At 35.9% G+C, this 19732-nt stretch overlaps 1 protein-coding gene across 1 annotated transcript; it reads right to left on the minus strand.

Annotated features, from left to right (window-relative positions):
• Positions 1-5702: 5702 nt before the first annotated feature.
• LOC144367651 (lithocholate 6-beta-hydroxylase-like) lies at positions 5703-19732 on the minus strand. The gene is made up of 5 exons (XM_078024769.1): positions 19575-19732; positions 16273-16366; positions 7796-7909; positions 7261-7349; positions 5703-5874 (listed from the first exon to the last, which is right to left on the minus strand). Exons 1-5 carry the CDS (start codon positions 19643-19645, stop codon positions 5718-5720), a joined length of 525 nt encoding a protein of 174 aa, XP_077880895.1. The 5' UTR covers positions 19646-19732; the 3' UTR covers positions 5703-5717.

Below are 19732 nucleotides of genomic sequence, written 5' to 3' on the forward strand. Positions count from 1 at the left end.
CATGATTCAATCATCCATGACACTTGGGGATGGCTGTCCTGCCTCCCTGAATTGGAGACATTCTTGTGCTAACCTCCAGGCAAAGCAGAAGGCAAAGCTGGTTAGCATATCACCTTGATGGTCACTGAAGAGCACAGCCTGATTGTGGACAGGAAAAGACTCAGATTTAACATACACATACTTCACCAGGTGCCCAATAGGACCTTCCTTTGAAGAATGTGCCAACTAAGATGTAAAGGGCTTGGAATTGTAATGATTGTTCACCAGTCTAAGATTTGGGGAATACTTTTTAACAGTAAAATCATTTTGAAAAAGGATTTTTATTTTGACAGTTTACTGAATGGGAGGGAAATGATAAGGTTTTTATTTAAATGATATTTCTTTCAAGACATAAAGTCATGTCTATTATTGTATCAAACATTGTCAATCTTACTCATTATCAGTTTGCCTTTTTAAAATTTGCTTTTCATTCTAACCAAAATTTAAAAATCCTCCAGTGCAAATCTTAAAGTATTCCATCAACTTTAAAAAATGTACAGAGAGGGTCTGGGTAATGAAGCTCAGTGATTAAGTATTTGCCTAGCATATATGAGGCCTTGGATTCAATCCCCAGCACCACTTACAAAATTACATGTACATTTGTATATGCACAAGTCAGATGTACACAGCAAATAAATGATCAGAAATCAAACATTGTCATGTCACCACCACCAGGTTTTACCTTTTTTAAAAAAATTTCTAGGCGTTTTTGTTTCATCCTCATTACAGCATTTTTTTAAAAATCCAGAAAACTTTTTGAAAACCTATAGACATTTAATGCTTGAAACACTGGTCTAAGGAATGGAAATATCACTAAAAAGAAAGTGAAAGAAAAAATAAAGAGAAACCTTGATGAAAAGGCAACATCCCAGGAGCATTGATTATTTTCTAAAAAATACAGAAGAGAAAAATCATCAGTTTTCTCAACCAGAAGCGATTCCTCTGTGGCCAGTACCTGGTGTCTGGTTCATGTCTGAGCAAGGGCACTTCATACATGGGGTTGCAGCCACCATAGCAGGTGATCAGTGGCCCCATCAATGCCACTGGACTGAGCAAGGAAAGAAGATTAAATTCCCTGGCCCCTTACCCTTTTGTGAATTGGAATAGGGTCTCTGGGTAAACCAGTTCATAGTCTGTGCTATATTTAATTATGCATTCAAGGAAAAGTAGGCAGGATAGGTACAATTTGGCCTATGTTCCTCAGCTATCAAGAACTGAAACCAGAAATCAATAACAGATGAAAAATCAGGAAACTCAGACAAAAATGCAAATTAACCATAAAACTTCCAGATACAACTGTCAAGCATAAAAGATGGTATCCAAAGACAACTAGAAGTTGTTTTTAGGTGAATTAAGGTGAAGACATGTTATATCACACTTAGGAGAAGTAGCAAAAGCGGCGCTCCTAAACATAGAGCTACAGATGTATAGGTTTTATAAAAGAGAGTTCTCAAGTCAATAGTCTAAGTTAAATCATAAAATGGTAAAAATAAGAAAGTAAACAAATGGCAAGCATAAGAAAGAAAATCATAAAAACTCAAGTTTAAACAAATGAAATAGAAAAGAAATAAAATTGAAAAAAACAAAAGATGTCTATACGTCACCTTATCCCTTTGAAAAATCATAAAAATCTCCAAACCATTAGCCAGATTGACCAAAAAATACAAAGAGATAACAGTTTCATATGAAGATATTTTCTCTCAATATGTACTAGAAGTTGGCATCTGGATCAGAAGGTATATCTACTTTTATTTATTTTGGGGTCCTTCACACTCTTTTTTAGAATGGTGTACATTTCTACCTATAATATGTAAGAGAACTTTTTCTCCACATCTAACTAACATTTGTTATTTTTTCATTCATTCATTCTTTTTTGATAATGGTCATTCTAACCAGGGTGAAATGATGTCTTATTGTAGTTTTGATTTGCATTTACCTGACACCAAGTGATATTGAATAGTTTTTTCATGTATTTTTAAGTCATTTGTATTTTTTTTTTTTGAGAAATAGCTATTTGGAGCTTTTTCCTATTTTTAAGCTGGATTACTTGGAGGTTTGGTCATTAAGTTTTTTTAAAATTTGTTATATTATGGAAATATATATTATTTATAAATGTAATATTCTATAGATAAATAAAACATATTTTATATTAATTTATTTTTTATCTAAATGATTGTAAAATCTGTACATCCAGATTTATTTCTATATTATTCTGGATACCTGAGATGTGCATTAAATCTAGACATCCATCAATACATGTATAAAAATAGTGATATATATATTTATTATATATTATAATATAAAATGTATGTATTTATAATATATTATAATAAAAATATATATACCCACACATACATATATGCCCAATGGAACATTCATCCATAAAGAGGAATAAAATCCTGTATTTCATAGCTAAAAGTAGATGCAATTAGAGGACATTCAGCTTATGAACTAAACTAGACACATCAGTACAAGTACCACATGTTCTTTCTCATATGTGGAAGGTAAAAATATTTGACCTGTATGTATAATAGTGATTATTAAAGGTTGGAAAGGGCTATGGCAGAAGGTGGATAAAGAAAGGTTCTATTTCATTTGTGTATGCTGTGTATATGTGTTGAGACATCACATGGAACTCCATTTATTTGCATAACTCATATATGTTAATTAAAAAATAAAATAAATACTAAAAAGAAATGAATAGCAAGAAAAGTGAAAGAAGAATTTATTACTAACATTGGAGAGGGATTATGAAAGAATTCTAACAATTTGATTATTCACATATATTTGTACAGAAAATCCTAAAAGTTACAAACTACAGAAATTGATTTAGAAGTAAATATAAAACCTGAATAAACTTGAAAAATGTACCATGAGTAATACAAAGTTATTCACAAATACAAGCCCAGATCTGGATTGTTTTAATAGTAGATTCTACAAAATAAAGAACTAATACCAATTATTCATAAACACTTCCAAAATTAAAAGAGCATTTCTGAATATACTCTAAAAGGCCAATATTACCCTACTACTAACACCAAGCAAAGACAACACAGGAAATGGTTGTGTAATACACAAAATCCATGAAATAAAAAGTCAACACAGAGGATTGTTTCAACAGATGCAGAAAAAAACATTTGATAAAAATCAAAACCAACCTTCCCTCCGGAAAAATAATTCTCAAAATCATTCTTTTGTGATAAATCCCTCAGCAAATCAGGACTAAGATGAAATTTTATAAACCTGATAAACGATGTCTATGAAAACTTGTAGCTTAATAATTTAATAGTTTCACCCCAAATCAAAAACATGACAAGCATCTTTCTCTCACCACTTCTCTTGGAGTACTGTAAGTAATAACAAGTTTACCAGCATTTAACGATACAAGATCAGTACACAAAAATAAACTGCACTTATCTACACTGTGATAAGCAATCCAAAAAAAAACTAAGAAATTAAAAAATAATTCTATATTCAATGACATTAAAAAGAATAAAATTCATAAGAATTAATTTAACAAAGGTGCAAGACAAGCACAATAATAACTACAAAATATTGTTGAAATAAAAGAAAGAGGATCTACATGACTAGGAAAAACATCTCAGGTTTGTGTATAAGAAAACTTTATATTGTCCAAATGGCAATAGTATTGAAATTGATTTGCAGATCCTAATGAACTTTGTAACAGTATCTTAGCTGGCTTCTTTGAGGAATTGGCAAGTTGATTTAAAATTCACATAGAATTCAAAGGGACCCAGAATAGCTAAAATGATGTTGAAAAAATGAGATTATAGTTGTAGGACTCACATTTCTTGATTTCAAAGCCTACTGCAAAGCAAAAATAAAATGTGGTCCTACAAGATGGGTAAACATATAGATTAATGGAATAGGATTTAGAGTCCAGAAATTAACCCACATGTCTATGGCCCCTGGGATTTTCAGAAAGGTGCCATGGCCATTGAATTGGGCAGACACTCTTCAAAAAAATGGTGCTGGAACAACTACATAGCCACATGCAAAAGAATAACATGTTGTCCTCACCTGGCCCTGAATGTAAAACTTAAATTAAAATCGTTGGGCAACCTTAATATCAGAGCTAAACTACAATTTTTAGTAGTAAACCATAAAAAGTATGTAAGTCCATATGGTTTCAATCAATTCTTATATTTGATACTTAAAGTACAAACAATAAAAGGAAATGACATAAATCATATATCATTTAAATGTTGTTTCCAAGATTTGTTGAGTTTCTAACATTTATATAAATGGCATCCAATTTCATCCATCTACTGTCAATTGCTCTTCTTTTGTGAACACTACAGCTTTGAGATTAATACATTTTAAAATTTTGAAATTCAGCTCATTTATTTTAATGGTTTAGATATGTAGTACCTCCCATGATAGGAATAAACTGCAAAGAATTAAAAACTTTGTGCTTCAAAAGACACTATCAAGAAAGTAAAAAGATATCTATAGAAAAAAAAAAACCTGTTACAAATCATAATCTGATAAGAAACTGTGTAAGGAATACATGAAGAAGTATTTTTTCAATTAAATTATTTAGACTTTATTTTTTTTTATTTTTCAATTGTTCCAATTAGTTATACATGACAGTAGAATGCATTTTGACACATTGTACACAAATGGAACACATGATTTCCTTCTTCTTCTTGTACGTGTTACAGACTCACACCAGTAAAATTCTTAAGCCTCAAAACAGAAAGACAAATGCTTCAGGTAATTGTGGGCAAAAGATATGGATAGACATTCTTTAAAATAATGAATCAGAATTATCTTTCCTATGTACATAGATGAACACCTTATTGTGAATCTCCACATCATGTAACTCCACAAGCCTGGCATCTTAATTAGAATAAGGTATACTTTATGTTTTTACAAATATGTCATGCATAGCTAAAAAGAACAAATAAAAATGATTAACATTGCTTGTTATTAGTAACCAACAGGAAAATGCAAATCAAAACCACATAAGTTGCTATCTCACATCCACTACAATGTCTAAAATAAGAGATGGAAACAGGAAGTGTTAGAAAATAAGTGAAGTAATTGGAACCCTCATACACTTTGGGTAAGAATATTAAATAGTACAGCTATTATGGAAACCACTGACAAAAGTACTTTATGAGGCAGCAATTTCACTCCTCAGTATACACTCAGATGAAATTGAAAACTAGAGTTCACAAACAAGTTTCACACTAATGTTCATAACGGCACCATTCATAATAGCCAAAAGGTCGAAATAACATAAATGTCTATCAACTGAAGAAAGGATAACTAAATTGTAGTATATCTATACAATGGAATATTATTTGGCCATAAACATGAAGTACTGATATATATTTCACTTGGAAAAAAAATGCTAAATGATATCAAATTGCACCACATAAGACCACATATTCCATGTCTCCATTTTTATAATGTATACATCATATGCAAAGCTAAAGGAATAGAAAATTCAGTAGTGTTTGTTTTAGGTAAATGATATTGAAAACTGACAGTTAAAGATAATGAGTTTTCTGAGTTTTGACAACGGTGAGGGCTGCACATATCATTTATCATGCTAAAAATTATAAAATTTTACATTTTAAGGAATCATGTAGTATGTAAATAATATCTTAATGAAATTGTTATTTTAAAAGAAAAAAAGAAATGTTGATTTACATACTAATTGTAAGAAAAATTGGATGGAAATCATCTGAACCAAGGACCTTCTTGGCTTTTTTCACAAATGGATCTTGTGGATTGTTGAGGGAATTGACATTAACTCCAAAAGATGTGCTAACAATAACGTCCATGCTGTAGCTCCCCAAAATTCTGAGTAGAGAAAGAAATGTAAAATTTTAATCTGCACTGCTTTACTCTCCTACTACACATGCTGGAAGAAGTGATATGAGCACATTCACACACTATCAGAAATATCTGTTGATCAAATGACTAGTCCATGATCCTATCAAATGCCATGTGGTAGCTGCCCCTGTGCCAGGGGAGTTAGGGACACAAGGGTAGTGAGCTCAAGGAGTTCAGTCACAGAGAGACAGACACCCATAATCAGATAAATTACATCAGTGAGTGGAGTGTAGATGATAAAAGATGATTAAGTATGGAGCTTAAGCAGGACCAGGGTGTTATAACTGACTCCTGGTAGGGGATCCAAGATAGGTGAACTTGACCTAGGTCCTGCCTAAGCACAGTCTGTGCCCAGAGCTGATTCCTCTCTAGTACATCACATAAAAGCAACACCCTGTTCTGAGAGGCAGAAACATTGTCCCCTTTTCTCTGCACCCATTGCTACAGCTCCTGAGAGGTCCTGCGCTCCAGGACCCAAAGTGGCCCCGCACTCCAGGACCCAAAGTGGCCCCAAGGGCAGAATCTTGCAAAAGGGAATGAGTAAGAATATCCTCAGTTAAAACATTGAAAATTTTTTCAAAATGTACTTGGATGAGCTCACGACTTGTGGAACATATTCTCTCAGATTTCCCAAGACAGTATCAGAGGTTGTTCATGGGTCAAAATAACCAATTTTATACAACAAATGATATGGTAGTTGTAATCCATATCCTTTCAGGATCTTATCTCTGTTGAGACTGGAAAAAGAAGTGGTGAGAATATTTCATATTTTGTACTTTGCTGATATTCTCAGTGCAGCCATAAAGAGATTTGTTGTTCTATAGCCTGCATTGTATCTTTCTTTTTAAAAATTTTAAATAATTTTTCTTAGTTGTAGAGGACAGCATGCCTTTATTTTATCAGTTTATTTTTATGTGGTGCTGAGGATCAAACTCAGTGCCTTACACATGCTAGGCAAGTGTTCTGCCACTGAACTACAACCCTAGCCCTGTGTTATATCTTTCTATCCCTGCTCAGTAGGTACCAGAAACTTCCCCCCATTCAACATTCCCTAGGCTCTACCCTCAACATCTTAGTGATCATGTTCTTCATCGTAAAACATGTGTTTTGACTTACATAACATCCACATTGATAATCAAGGAGATAAACTAATTCTGTTTTTTTACACAGATGTCCCAGCACCCTGCTTCATCCTAGAAGCCTCTCCTCCTTGGGTGTCCCATTTTGGTTGTGACACCACACACTTACTTTTGTCTGGTCAGGGGGTAGCTCAACAGTGGTAATTTCAGTTCTCTGGCAGGGTGCTGGAAGGTCTTAAAAAAGCTCAGAACCCCAGAGCTGCCTGCTACTTACTCTTTCACAGTGACAGGCTTACCTTTCTTCACTTCCTGGCTCATGTACTTCACCAATGAGTCTCCATATTGGTTAATGTTGGGGATCATCTAAGCACAAAACACAACTCTACCCAAAGTTAGAGGAGAATTGAGTCCCCGAGGCTCTGGTTTTCCCAGGATTATAAAGTATGAAATATTTATAATGAATCAAATAATATCTCTTCTAGAACATAAAGGCACAAGGTGATTTGAAACTTTTAATTAGTTCTTTTTATTTATACATAACAATGTTTCCTTTTGAAATAATTATAAAAGCATGGAAAAATAATTTGTTCTATCTCAGTCCCAATACTTCCCCTTTCATTCCTCTCTTCCTTTCCTCTGTTCCCTTTCTTCTACTCTATTGATATTTCTGATATTTACTTTTAGTTTTTTTTTTAATTAGGAATTTCAAACTTAGTGGAATATTCTTTGGAAAATGATGATGTTCTCACGTATGTCACATCCCCAAATCCTTATTTAAGTTTCTAACTAAAGTCCTCTAAGTTTATTACCTCCTTGAGTTTCCCATTGGAGAATACTGGTGACAGCAAGACTCGAAGTCTCTTCCACTCTTCATCCCTTGCTCCAAAGAGAGATTTTTGCACAAATCCCAATGGCAAAACTACCTGAAGTTCACAAAGAAAAAGACATTTTGTATGAGGTATGTTTTGGAAGTTTCCACATTGTAGAGAACTTGTTAAACAGGCATCGGTTTTTTTAATCAGTTATTTACTGAGTGTCTACTAGGGTGCAGGTCCTGTGCTAGATGCTCCATAAATTTTATCCCAAATTCTTCTTTCCTTGTGAGGGTAGAGGGGGTACCCAGCCACCAGATGCGTGTTTAGTATTTATATTACAGCTGCTGTGTAAGTACAAAGCCCCCTCATGGTAGGTAAACTGTTCCCCCAGGAGACAGAGAGCATTATGACTTAGGGCATCCTATATAGGCAGCACAAGAAAAAACTGATTAATTACAGTCATCCAGATAACCTTGGAAAACTAGGTTGCCCAGACCAGTTATGCTTTTCCATATATGTACAACATGAATATCTTGCAAGGGATGCCAGGGTATAGCCACTTAAAAATAGTAGCTAATAACATAAAAGATAAGGTACTTATTCTCAATTCTGAAAAAATAATGCAATTATATGGAAGCACATTTTTTGAATCATCCCCCACTACACAAACATGGAGGGACAGAAGGAAAAGGAAAGATAATCATTTTTCCCAGCTTGAGACTGGCCTGTTAATCCAACCTGCTGGAACCTGTCATTCAGCTTCCAACACTGTGTTTTCTTTATAAATGTATACATCCAGTGCTCATTCATGATGAAAGCTCAAAACACTAGGAAGAAAAAAAAAACTTCTTCAATCTGAAAGAGACTGTATATACTAAAAAACCCAACACCAACAACAAAGACCTTCAGCTAACATAACATTTACTGGTGTAATGGTGAATCTATTCTCCTAAGATCAGTAACAAATTAAAGTTTTCTACTTTTATCATTCTTATCCAATATTACCATACTATAAATTTTTACTCAAGCAATGGGACAATGTATTTAAAAAGGCATAAAAATTGGAAAGAAAGAACCTGAGTGACCCTGTATTCAGGGGACAAAATTATCAATGTGGAAAATCTCAAAGAATATTTTAAAACTTCTAGAACTAATAAATAGGTTCACCAAGGTTGTAAGATACAGTATTAACATGCAAAAACAAGCTACATTTCTACATAACAACAAGGGAAATGTAAAAATAACATTGAAAATACAATACTATTCACTGTCACTCCAAAGAAAATGAAACACATTAGGAACATATATAGAAACAAATACAGAATTACTATGCTGAAGACTATAAAATGTTGATCAAAGATATTAAAGAAAACCTAAAGAAATGGAGAAGCATAACATGGATTGAAAGATTCAACCCAGAAAATTAACAGATTTTCTCCAAATTAATCTATAGATTTGATTGAATTCTTATCAAAATCTCACCAAGTGGGTTTTTGCAGACAAGCTTATTCTGAATTTGTATGAAAAGTTAAAGGACCAAAGTAAATAAAGTAGGAGGGCTGGGGATGTGGCTCAAGCGGTGGCGCGCTCGCCTAGCATGTGTGTGGCCCAGGTTCGATCCTCAGCACCACATACAAACAAAGATGTTGTGTGCCAAAAACTAAAAAATAAATATTAAATCTCTCTCTCTCTCTCTCTCTCTCTCTCTCTCTCTCTCTCTCTCTCTCTCTGTTTGTCTGTCTCTCTCGATAAATAAATAAATAAATAAATAAATAAATAAATAAATAAATAAATAAATAAAGTGGGAGTGAAAAAGACAAATTGAGTCAGTCTTAGCAGGTTAACAAACATAACAGAAAATTAGGAGTTAAACAGTATGATATTCTCTAATGCTAACTTAACATACCAGGAGACAGGAGTTTGAGAAGTCAGCTCAGCATTCTGAGGCTATGAAGTCATCAGAAAAACCAACAAGCCAGAGGCAAAGGCCAGGTCCTTACAATAAAACCCACTGAGAGAGGCCACTAGTCTGACCTGTTCTGATAATAACACTAGGGATTTCCTCAGATGAGGTGTCACATATTTTTGGGGAAAATGCATGCATAGAAAAGTTAAGATGGTAACTTCTTGGTTAAAATATATATATAGTTGTAGAAGGACACAATACCTTTATTTTATTTATTTTTTTTATGTGGTGCAGGGGACTGAACCCAGGAATTTAAACATGTTAGGCAAGCACTTTACCACTGAACCATACAACCCTGGTTCCAGGATGATAACATATTTTTTCCTTTGCTTTATTAACATAGTCACCATCCTCCAAGGTAGGTACTTAAGATGGTAATGAGACTCATTGCAAGAAAAATCACGATGGAGAGAAGAGCACAGGCACAACGAAAATAAATCAGAGTGAGAAGTAGACACACAGTATCAGCCCAAATGGATGCTTGACAATGATGAAAACAGAATGATCAGAGGGAGGACAGTCTTTCTAAAGATGGTACTGAAACAACTGGACAGCCACAGGCCAACAAAACAAGACAACAACAACAAATAAACCCTCACCATGTTTTACAATGAGCATGACATAGATCATAGGTTTTTATGTAAATTGTAAAGTCTATAACTTTTAGGAGAGAAAAAAGAACAACATAGAAGTCAGAGGCAAAGCTTTTCATGTATTAGCCTCCCCCATAAAAGACAATATTTGCTCTTATGGAGACCCTGTTAAGAGGAAAAGTCAAGTGACTTATCAGGACTTCAAAAGACTAGCAAGAAGGAGCCTTGGGGATCACTATGTCCCAAGAAAGCTGATGATTATATGGATTTATCCACAGCAGCAATTTTGCCCAAATGTACATAGGCACACATATACTGGGCACATAAAACTGGTGAAATCTAAATAAGTTCTATGGATTGTATCGATGTCAATTTCTGGTTACTCTAGTAACAAGAATAGACTACATTCAGAGATAAGTAATATGATATTCAAAGCACTTCTATTGGGAAAAACAGAAGAAAAGTTATATGAAACCTCCCTGAAAAGTTTTGGAGCAAATTTCTGTGAAGCTGTGATTACTCCAAGACACAAATTTAATCAACAAATATTTGTATTTTTTTAAAATAACCTGAGCATACATTTCACAGAGAATGACATACACTCAATCAACAAATATATGAAAAACTATTCATCATCTCTAGCAATCAGAGAAATGCAAATCAAAACCATTATCAAGTCACTCCAGTCAGAACGGCTATTATTATGAAGATAAACAACAATGAATGTTGGCAAGCATGGGGAGAATAAGGCACAGTCATCCATTGTTGGTGGGATTGCAAGTTGGTGTAGCCAATATGGAAAGTAGTATGGATATTTCTTGGAAATTTGGAAATGGAACCATCATTTGACCCAGCTGTCCCTCTCCTTGGTCTATACCCAATGGACTTAAAATCAGCATGCTAAAGGGACACAGCCACATCAGTGTTTATAGCAGCACAATTCATAATAGCTAAACTGTAGAACCAACCTAGATGCTCTTCAGTGGATTAAAGGATAAATAAAGGGGTGGGAATATATGCACAATGGAATTTTACTCCACAATAAAAGAGAATGAAATCATGGCATTTGTAGGTAAATGAATAGCACTGGGAAGATAATGCTAAGTGAAGTTAACAAATCCCCCCCCCCAAGAAAAACAAATGCTCGAATGTTTTCTCTGATATAAGGAAGCTGATTAATAGTCGGTTAGGGATGGTGAGCATGGGAGAAATGGATGAACTCTAGATAGGGCAAATGCGTTGCAAGGAAAAGAAAGGGACGGGGTTAGCAAAAATGATGCAATGTGATACACATCATTATCCAAAGTACATGTATGAAGACATTAATTGGTGTCAACATACTTTATATACAACCATAGATATGAAAAATTGTGTTACATATGTGTAATAAGAATTGTAACGCATTCTGCTGTCATGTTTTTTTTTAAAAAATCAATAAAAAAAAGAGATTTACAAAAATGAATGCTTACTGACAGATTTGTAAAAACAGAATAATGTTCTTTCACCAGCACTGTTTTAATCATCTCTGGATCCGTAATAACCAACACAGGCTGTTGACCATGATACAATCTGTGTTGGTAAAGAAGAGCTCATTAAACCTACTAAGCCATATTTTTCAGTTGGAGCAACACCCAGAAATCTTAACTGATATTCCATAATCCATATGCCTGACTGTAGAATGTACAGTGACACTAGATACAAGTTCAAGGTAGGTGATGACACACAATAAGATTCTGGCCATATAAAATGAAGATCATGTAACTGAAGCAGGGAAGAGATATTTAAAAATGAAAAAAAAAATTTATAAGAAGAGCCTGATTGGAGATGTCTAAATGGTGTGTACATGTTTTCTATCTCATTCTCCAATAATTTTTGTATTTAAAAATATTTCATAATCAGTGCAGTTTTAATCTGCACTTCTCTAATTGCTAGATATGTTGAACATTTTTCATATATTAATTGATCGTTTGTATTTCTTCTTTTGAGAAGGGTCTTACCAGCTTTTTTGCCCATTTATTGATTGGGTTACTTGATTTTTTGGTGTTAAGCTTATTTGGTTGTTTGTATATTTTGAATATTAACACCATAAATTTAGTGCAAGAGGCAAAGATTTTATCCATTTCTGAAGGTTCTTCTTTTATGCTTTAATTGTTTCTTCTGATGTAAAAGGATATTAAATTAGAAAAAATAGACAAGTAAATTATTAAGTTCTTACAAGTGCTTAAGATGCAAGAGACAGCTGGGGTTGTATCAGTGGGGACTCAGTCATGTATGTTCTTTCCACTCAAAAAAATGGCCTTTATGGGCCACACAAGTTAGGCAGGATGATGTGGCCAGCTCTGCAGGTTTGAGGACTTGATGAGAGATGAAAAGGGAAGAAGAGGCAAAGCCATCTCCCACTTGCTTATAGAACACAAGAACTACAATAATACCTCTGGAGCTGCTTTCACCAAGCACTATTGAGAAAATGGCTGCTGAAATTAGCTGATGTCACCCTAGCAGATTATGAAGTACACAAGGTCATGGAAACATAGTGGTTTAAAATGTACTGGCCATCTATTCTTCAAAGTCAGTAGAATGAGGTAGGCAGAGAAATCTCTGTGTACACTTCTATTGAAAACTCCTAATTGACAGGGAAAAACAAATGAAATTCCCAAGACTTTACACTTGCAGAGAAAGTTAAAATAAAAGAAAGCAGAGGTCAAATTATTTTCCAATCTGTTCATCTCTCTCTCAGATTTTCTTTCAAATGTACATAATAACCCCCAAATTTATATAAAGGTCACTTTTATTAAATGTGGTAATCTTGAAAGGAGATAAAGCCATGCACATTTTAAAAAGTTCTGACTTAATGCCTCCTATGCAGTATTAAAGGCTCCTAATGAAGACAAAATTGAAAAGGGTGTAGAGGCTGAGCACTGGAGAGAAGGTGAGGCCAAGAGTTTTTGGGTCATCAGAGACTGAGAAAAAAAGTCAAAATATGACATTCTTGGCCATGAACCTTGACACCTGGTGAAATATGGGACTTTTGGTAGGAGGAGGAGCCTCTAAAAGCTTTATGTAATTAATTCACAGTAATAGCTCTGGGCTGGCATTGTCGTCTTGCCCTGGAGTGCCTCATCCAACAAGTCTACCCAAGAGAAGTTTCCAAAATATTCACCCCCACATTTTCCCATACTTTTCATGACATTGAACATCATACTGCCAAAAACCCTTGGTGGAGAAACAAGAGAATTTATATTGTTATTTTGAAAATATTGAACCCTGCTTTTAATTCAGGAACAAATGATTAGAATCCCTTGAAATCAGATTGAAATATGGTCATCACTGGCAGTTAGAGGGATGCTCTTATTCTAAGACATCCAAAGGCAAAGAAGAGAAAATAAATGGGATATTAATGTTGAGAGCCAGAGTTTAGTCAGAATGATGCCTGGCATTTTGCTAGAGGGAATGGTTAAAAGATGACCCTGCTCTGGGATTAGGGCGGACCCTACTGCCTCTGGCACTCGCTACTTTGGAGTTTCCCTCGAGTTCTCTAGGGGTTCAGAGAGAATTGGCTGCCTGGAGCCCTGTGGAGGGAGTGTGTTCTTGGGAAGTGTGTGTAGAGTGCCGGTGAAAGTTCGGGAATAAAGAGTTGCTGTTTGAACCTACAAGGCTTTGTGACGGCTTGGTTAATTTGTGCCCAGCGAGACTGCGGCATATTAGAAAAGGGAATTTAGAGGCCATCTTGAATTTTCTTGAAGTATTGTACATATTGAAGAAATTATCCTCTTCTTTTTGTTTACTATAATGACGTTGAATTTGTGATTCTCCTGCCTCAGCCTCCAGAGTCATTGGGACTACAAGTGTGTGCCACAGTTTCACTAGTTGTCCTCTAGTATGTATATGAAGCAAGTCTAGTTTTCTGTATCATTTTCTCATGTGCATGGACTATTTCTAAAATCCTGTCAACTTTGAATCATTCCCTCCACCTGGATGTGAAAAAATCAAAGCTGAGAGAAAGTGAGTGAGTTTCCCATGGACATTTTTAAGGCCACTTCACTCATTTTTCCCCAGATCTTTTTTCATTTCTCTCATGAATCTCCCTAGAATATGGGGGAAATGAGGAAGTTCAAGGCACTAGTCACCTCTAAGTTGACCATGTTGATGTGAGTAGTTTAGCTGGCTATTTCACTACTGTGACCCTGATAAGAACCATGTAGAAAACTAAGATTTACTGGGCTCACATTTTCAGAGGTCTCAGTTCATACATCGCTTCCTCTGTTGCTGTGGTCTGTGGTGAGGCAGAATAACATGACAGAAGAGTGTGAAGGAATAAAGCAGCTCAGGACGTGGCGTCAGGAAGCAGACAGAAACTCCACTAACCAGGGACAAAATGTATGCCCTGAAGCCAGGCCCCCAGTGACCCACCTCTTCCACCAACACCCTACCTGCTTACAGTTGCCCCCAGTTAATCGTTACTGAGGAAATAGTGTAAATTAAGGCTTTCACAATTAAATCACTTTATTTCTGAAATTTCTTTCATTGCCTCACACATGAGCTTCTGAGGGATACCACAAGCACAACAGTGATTCTTATGCATGTTGTGGAGTGAGAAAGAGTAAGTAAGGATTGTCAAAATGGAGTCACCTTCCATTTTTCCAGCTCAACGTGGAAAAGATGGAGAGATGCCTTAAGTACTTTCTCTAAGTTTTTTCTTCTAACACTTCAAAAGTAATCTTCCTATTTCTATGTTTCAGGGATGATGTTTTCATGATGCACAGGGAGACCCTAAATTATGTAGATCTTACAGCCTGTCTAGTATACTGTTGATCTGGAAAGCGTGAATAGGAAATAATGCATTTTCAGCAGGAATAGCAGAATGGAATTCTCAGAGGCTCAGGGGGTCTATAATTCTCAGGGGGATCTATAATTCTGCTCAAAATTATAGAATTAGAGTATGATAAATAAGTCTCAGTGTTCGGAAGAGATAATCTGAGCAGAGTGTAGCCTATTTTTCTGGCTTTGGTTTTGAGCTCATGAATTACTGTCAGTAGTCAGGCCCTGAGTCAGATATCTAAATGGGTTAATGACAAAAGCTTGTTGAAAATTCACATTTCTTGTGGAACATGTTACATTCCATTCAGTTAACTTAAGTTTTAATTTTTTTAAATCATGTGATTACTGCTCATTTTATATGTTATACTGCCTTTGTTAAAAAACAATACACATCTTTAATTATGTGAAATCCATAGACAAGGGCTACCTTATCCCATTCATACTTATTCGTTGCTAAGACTCACTGCTAGGGTGTTCTCTTTGAATGATAAGAAGAAATGCAGAATGCTGTTGTTTCATCTGGTAAATCCTTCAAATATGTCACAAGAAGTAAAACTTGGGTGAAGCCATGTAAATAACCACAGGGTATTTGCACATTCAAAAATTAAATATGTGCAAATTATCAACTTATGAATGCTTGGGGTACTTCAGAAACTGTAGTTTCAAAGACATTAATGAGTATTTTTTATTTACAAAGGGACTCATGAGATCTTGCGAAGAATAGGAGTGTTTGAAGGTGTTTACCATGCCCTCTTTTACAGACTTCTTGCTCAAATACTAAGCACAATATAATCTTCCTGGAAATGTGCACCCAGCAAGTTAAACATCTTTTTTATGATGAATTCAAAGTCTGAACAACATCATGAAGATCAAATGCAGATGTACCCGAGATCCAAGCTGTTCCACTGAGGCTCTTGAAGAGTTGACATCAGAGCTCCAGGGAAAACCTGGCCATGCTCCAGGAGGTGCCTGAACATGGTTTCTCAAAGAATAAAAACTACTAAATTTCTCCTGAAGATGAACATTTTTACTGATGGCACTAAACTGGCATTTGTACTCAGGAGAAAAAATAGAGGGAGCTCAAGCACACTCACCTTGCGGTAGTACAGAAGAGTTCCAAATAAAGGCAGAGGTGTTGGCCCAGGTATTCCCAGCTTCTTAAATAGCCCATGAGAATAGGTTCCATATCTATAAAGTGAAATAGAAAGCCAGGTCACCCTGATTGTCATTCTATAGATAAGGGCCTGACCAGTCTCTGACTCAGAAACTGGACCAGGCAGTGAGCTAGGTAACATGTAGGTGATACATAACAAGAACAACTCCAAGGGCACATTCTGTTTTCCAACACCACTTAGAGCTAACTTCCTGCCACAAGAGGCACAATGATTAGGTAGAAGAACTTGAGTCTTCAGGGCCCCAATAATTGGGTTTGTTCTTAATAAACATTCCCAGCCTTGAATGTGCCTTAGAAGTTCAGGCTGGCATTCTGCCAGGGCATCACAGTTGCTATGTGTACTTGGTATGTTAACCTTTCCTTAACGTAGGATTCCTAGTAAAAAAGGGCCAATGCTTTGACATGACTTTCATTATGAGATTTTGGGTAACCAAATTCATTCAAGCACAGTGTCCACTGAGAACCTATGGTAACATTGTTTCTTGCAATTTGGACATAAACCTTTCATACTTTTCCTTTTTTCTATGCCATGTCTCTGGTTCAGCATTCAGCCCTTCTTTAAATTTAACTTCACATGGATACTTGGAAGCAGTCATAGTATTCTTATTTCTGTTGAATGACAAATGTGACATTTAAGAAAACTAGGACTTCCATTGGCTTCATACCAATGTGAGCCATGTTGAGTGTCACCCAAATCCATTGTCAGAAAATCTAAGTGACTTGAGCAAGAAGGAAGTCTGAGTTCCTGTTGGGGTTTAAGTGTGCAGAGTTTAGCTCCCTCAGGCCTGACTTTTTGCAAGGGCTGTAGCTGTGATTAAGGTCAGCTGAGGCAAGCCATCAGCTAGGAGGAGAAAACGTTCTCTTCCCTTTATCGCAAATTCACAAGTCCTGCATGGTCTGGCCAAGAGGAAGAAGCTTTCTGCATACTGGACCTGGGAACAGTACATTCGGGGATTAGATAATGTCTACAAATAACTTTGGGAGGGTACTTATCAAATGAACAGGAACAATCTGAATTTAGCTCTGTGCACCCACTGAGACATGATATTTGGGCAATGTAGATGAAATGTTATTGAAGCATTGCTTGCTTTGTTAGAAAAAGAATATAAAAGGGAGGGGAGAGGGGATAGTAAAGGATAGGAAAGGCAGCAGAATACAACAGACATGAGTATATCAATATGTAAATCAATGGAAGTGTAACTGATGTGATTCTGCAAGCTGTATACAGGGTAAAATGGGAGTTCATAACCCACTTGAATCAAAATGTGAAATATGATATATCAAGAACTATGTAATGTTTTGAACAACCAACAATAAAAAAAATTTAAAAAAGAATATAAAAGGAACTTGCAAATAAACCTCAGCATGCAGTTGCAATCGCTGCCTTGGCTCTGCATCCCCTGTGTCCCGGTGATTTTGCGACCCTTACCCAGGGACCCGAACGCACTAGACGTTCACAAGTTCCCTTATACTCTTAGTGCTTCTATGAGGAATAAATGACTGAGGAATCATCTCCAGGCCATTCCTCCTCTCATTGAGTCTGATCTTCCAACTGGTGATGCTCAGATGGCAGCACAGAGTCAGGCATGTTCATGTTTACCAAGGCAGTCAATCACAAAATAGTTTTGTTTATTGCCTCTACACATCAACTCTCCTTGTATGAAAACCCACAAAGACTGGTGCTTCCTTGGGCTGGCCAACCTGCAACACAGATGTGTCATGTTAAAAGCCCCATGCCTGAGGTTTCTGGATCCTAAAATCTTCACCCCTATCAGCATTGATAATAGATGAAAGGAAAATGGTGAACAAGAGATTCCTGGCAGCTACTTCAATCACGAAACAACCAGTCTTGCAAAGATTGCCCCATAGTAGCACAGAAGAGAAAAGTCTGGCATGTTTAAATAGCTCAACATGACCAGCAATTCCTTTTAGATACATGGAAGATGACCTTCCAAAATTCAGTTACAGTCCTGGCGACAGAGCAGACAATATGCAACATAAAATAAGAACCCATAATGTGTTCCAGACAGTTGAATAAGTACTTGCTGCTTCTTTGGAGGAGAATGTTTAAGGCAGTATAGTTTTCACATACTCTTTACAAATCCTGTCATTACATACAGTAAAATTAAACTACATTGATTCACTAGAAAATCTCTGCAGAGAGAAGATTATGTTGCCACAACACCCTGAATTAGTACTTTTTCTTTCATAGAATAAAAGCCAGATCTATATTTTCATTTTCATGCTATTTTGATTCCTTATTTTTAAGAATGAAATTGAGACAAATGTCAGATGTGACCTGTGTGGAATCTCTCCTACCCACACTCAAAATAACCTCTTTCCTTCTGCTTCATGATATCAGGATCCCATTAGTAAAAGCAATTTCCCTACTAGATGATATTCATTCATGAGTTCATGTTGGAGTGTAGAGAAAAAAAAGTAAACCCAAATTGGCTTTGTGATTTTGTTCAGGCTGCTAGAAGATTTTATATTGAGGGGAAATAAGTCTCTTTATGAGGCTAATATCTCAGAGAGAGCAAAAATAATACAAAAGGAAACAATAAAACTTCTTAAAATTTCTGTCAGGTATTCTCTGCTCTAGACACTTATCATTTAGAAGGAAACAGTTCTGTGAATTTCAGGGTGAAATAATTGAGTTTTATAAGGGAGGGAAGTGCCAGGATAAAAAGAGGGAATTATGCAGTCAACCTTCCAGGGAGTCTGTGGGGAAATTGGTGTGGTGTATAGATGGTGTTGGGGGCAAGAGGGGGCAGGAGTCACCACATGAACAGGGGATAGTCCTCTTGCATGTCTTCTGCAATAGGCAGAAATCCAAAAAGATAAAGAGACAAAACCCAAGTAAACTGGTTGTCCCCAGAATTCCCTAAGTTTGAAAGGGAGTGATGTTCCCACTGAATATTATAATAGTTATTATTTAGCTGTATATGCTGAATTCTGGTTTCTTCCTCTAGATGCAAATACAGAACCAATCAGATAAACCCAGAAAAAAATCTCAACACCAGTTTCCCAATCCACAGGAATATGGATTTGAGGGCAGGGAGCTCAAGTGGTCTGCTTAAGCTCAATAGGAACTTTTTACGTGTTTATAGAAATTTCATTTCCATCATCTCTTTTGATCTTCAAATAGAAAAGGGAAAGATGAACATGATTAGGTCCCCACCTCCAGAGTTACAGAGAAGAGAATAATGGACAACTACTCACAGATATAGGAGCATCAGGAAGATAGCCAGGAGGATCCAGGTCTCTATGGAAAAATTGGGGATCAGGTCCATCACCACTTTTCTTCAGCAGTTCTGTCTTCTGAATTGGTTTTTTTTTTTTTCTATGTGGGCTTTTTTTTTGCCAAAATGTGTCAAGCT

The sequence above is a fragment of the Ictidomys tridecemlineatus genome, chromosome 10 (genome assembly GCF_052094955.1).
Source record: "Ictidomys tridecemlineatus isolate mIctTri1 chromosome 10, mIctTri1.hap1, whole genome shotgun sequence".
Taxonomy (NCBI): domain Eukaryota; kingdom Metazoa; phylum Chordata; class Mammalia; order Rodentia; family Sciuridae; genus Ictidomys; species Ictidomys tridecemlineatus.

What these genes read in the sequence shown, in the direction of transcription:
- LOC144367651 (XM_078024769.1), bottom strand. Translation starts at nt 19,645, where the DNA reads ATGGACCTGATCCCCAATTTTTCCATAGAGACCTGGATCCTCCTGGCT. An exon ending in TTCCTGATGCTCCTATATCT is followed by an intron (nt 16,367 to 19,574) that starts GTGAGTAGTTGT and finishes TTCACTTTATAG; the next exon opens with ATATGGAACCTATTCTCATG. An exon ending in CCAATGGGAAACTCAAGGAG is followed by an intron (nt 7,350 to 7,795) that starts GTAATAAACTTA and finishes TTTTGTGCTTAG; the next exon opens with ATGATCCCCAACATTAACCA.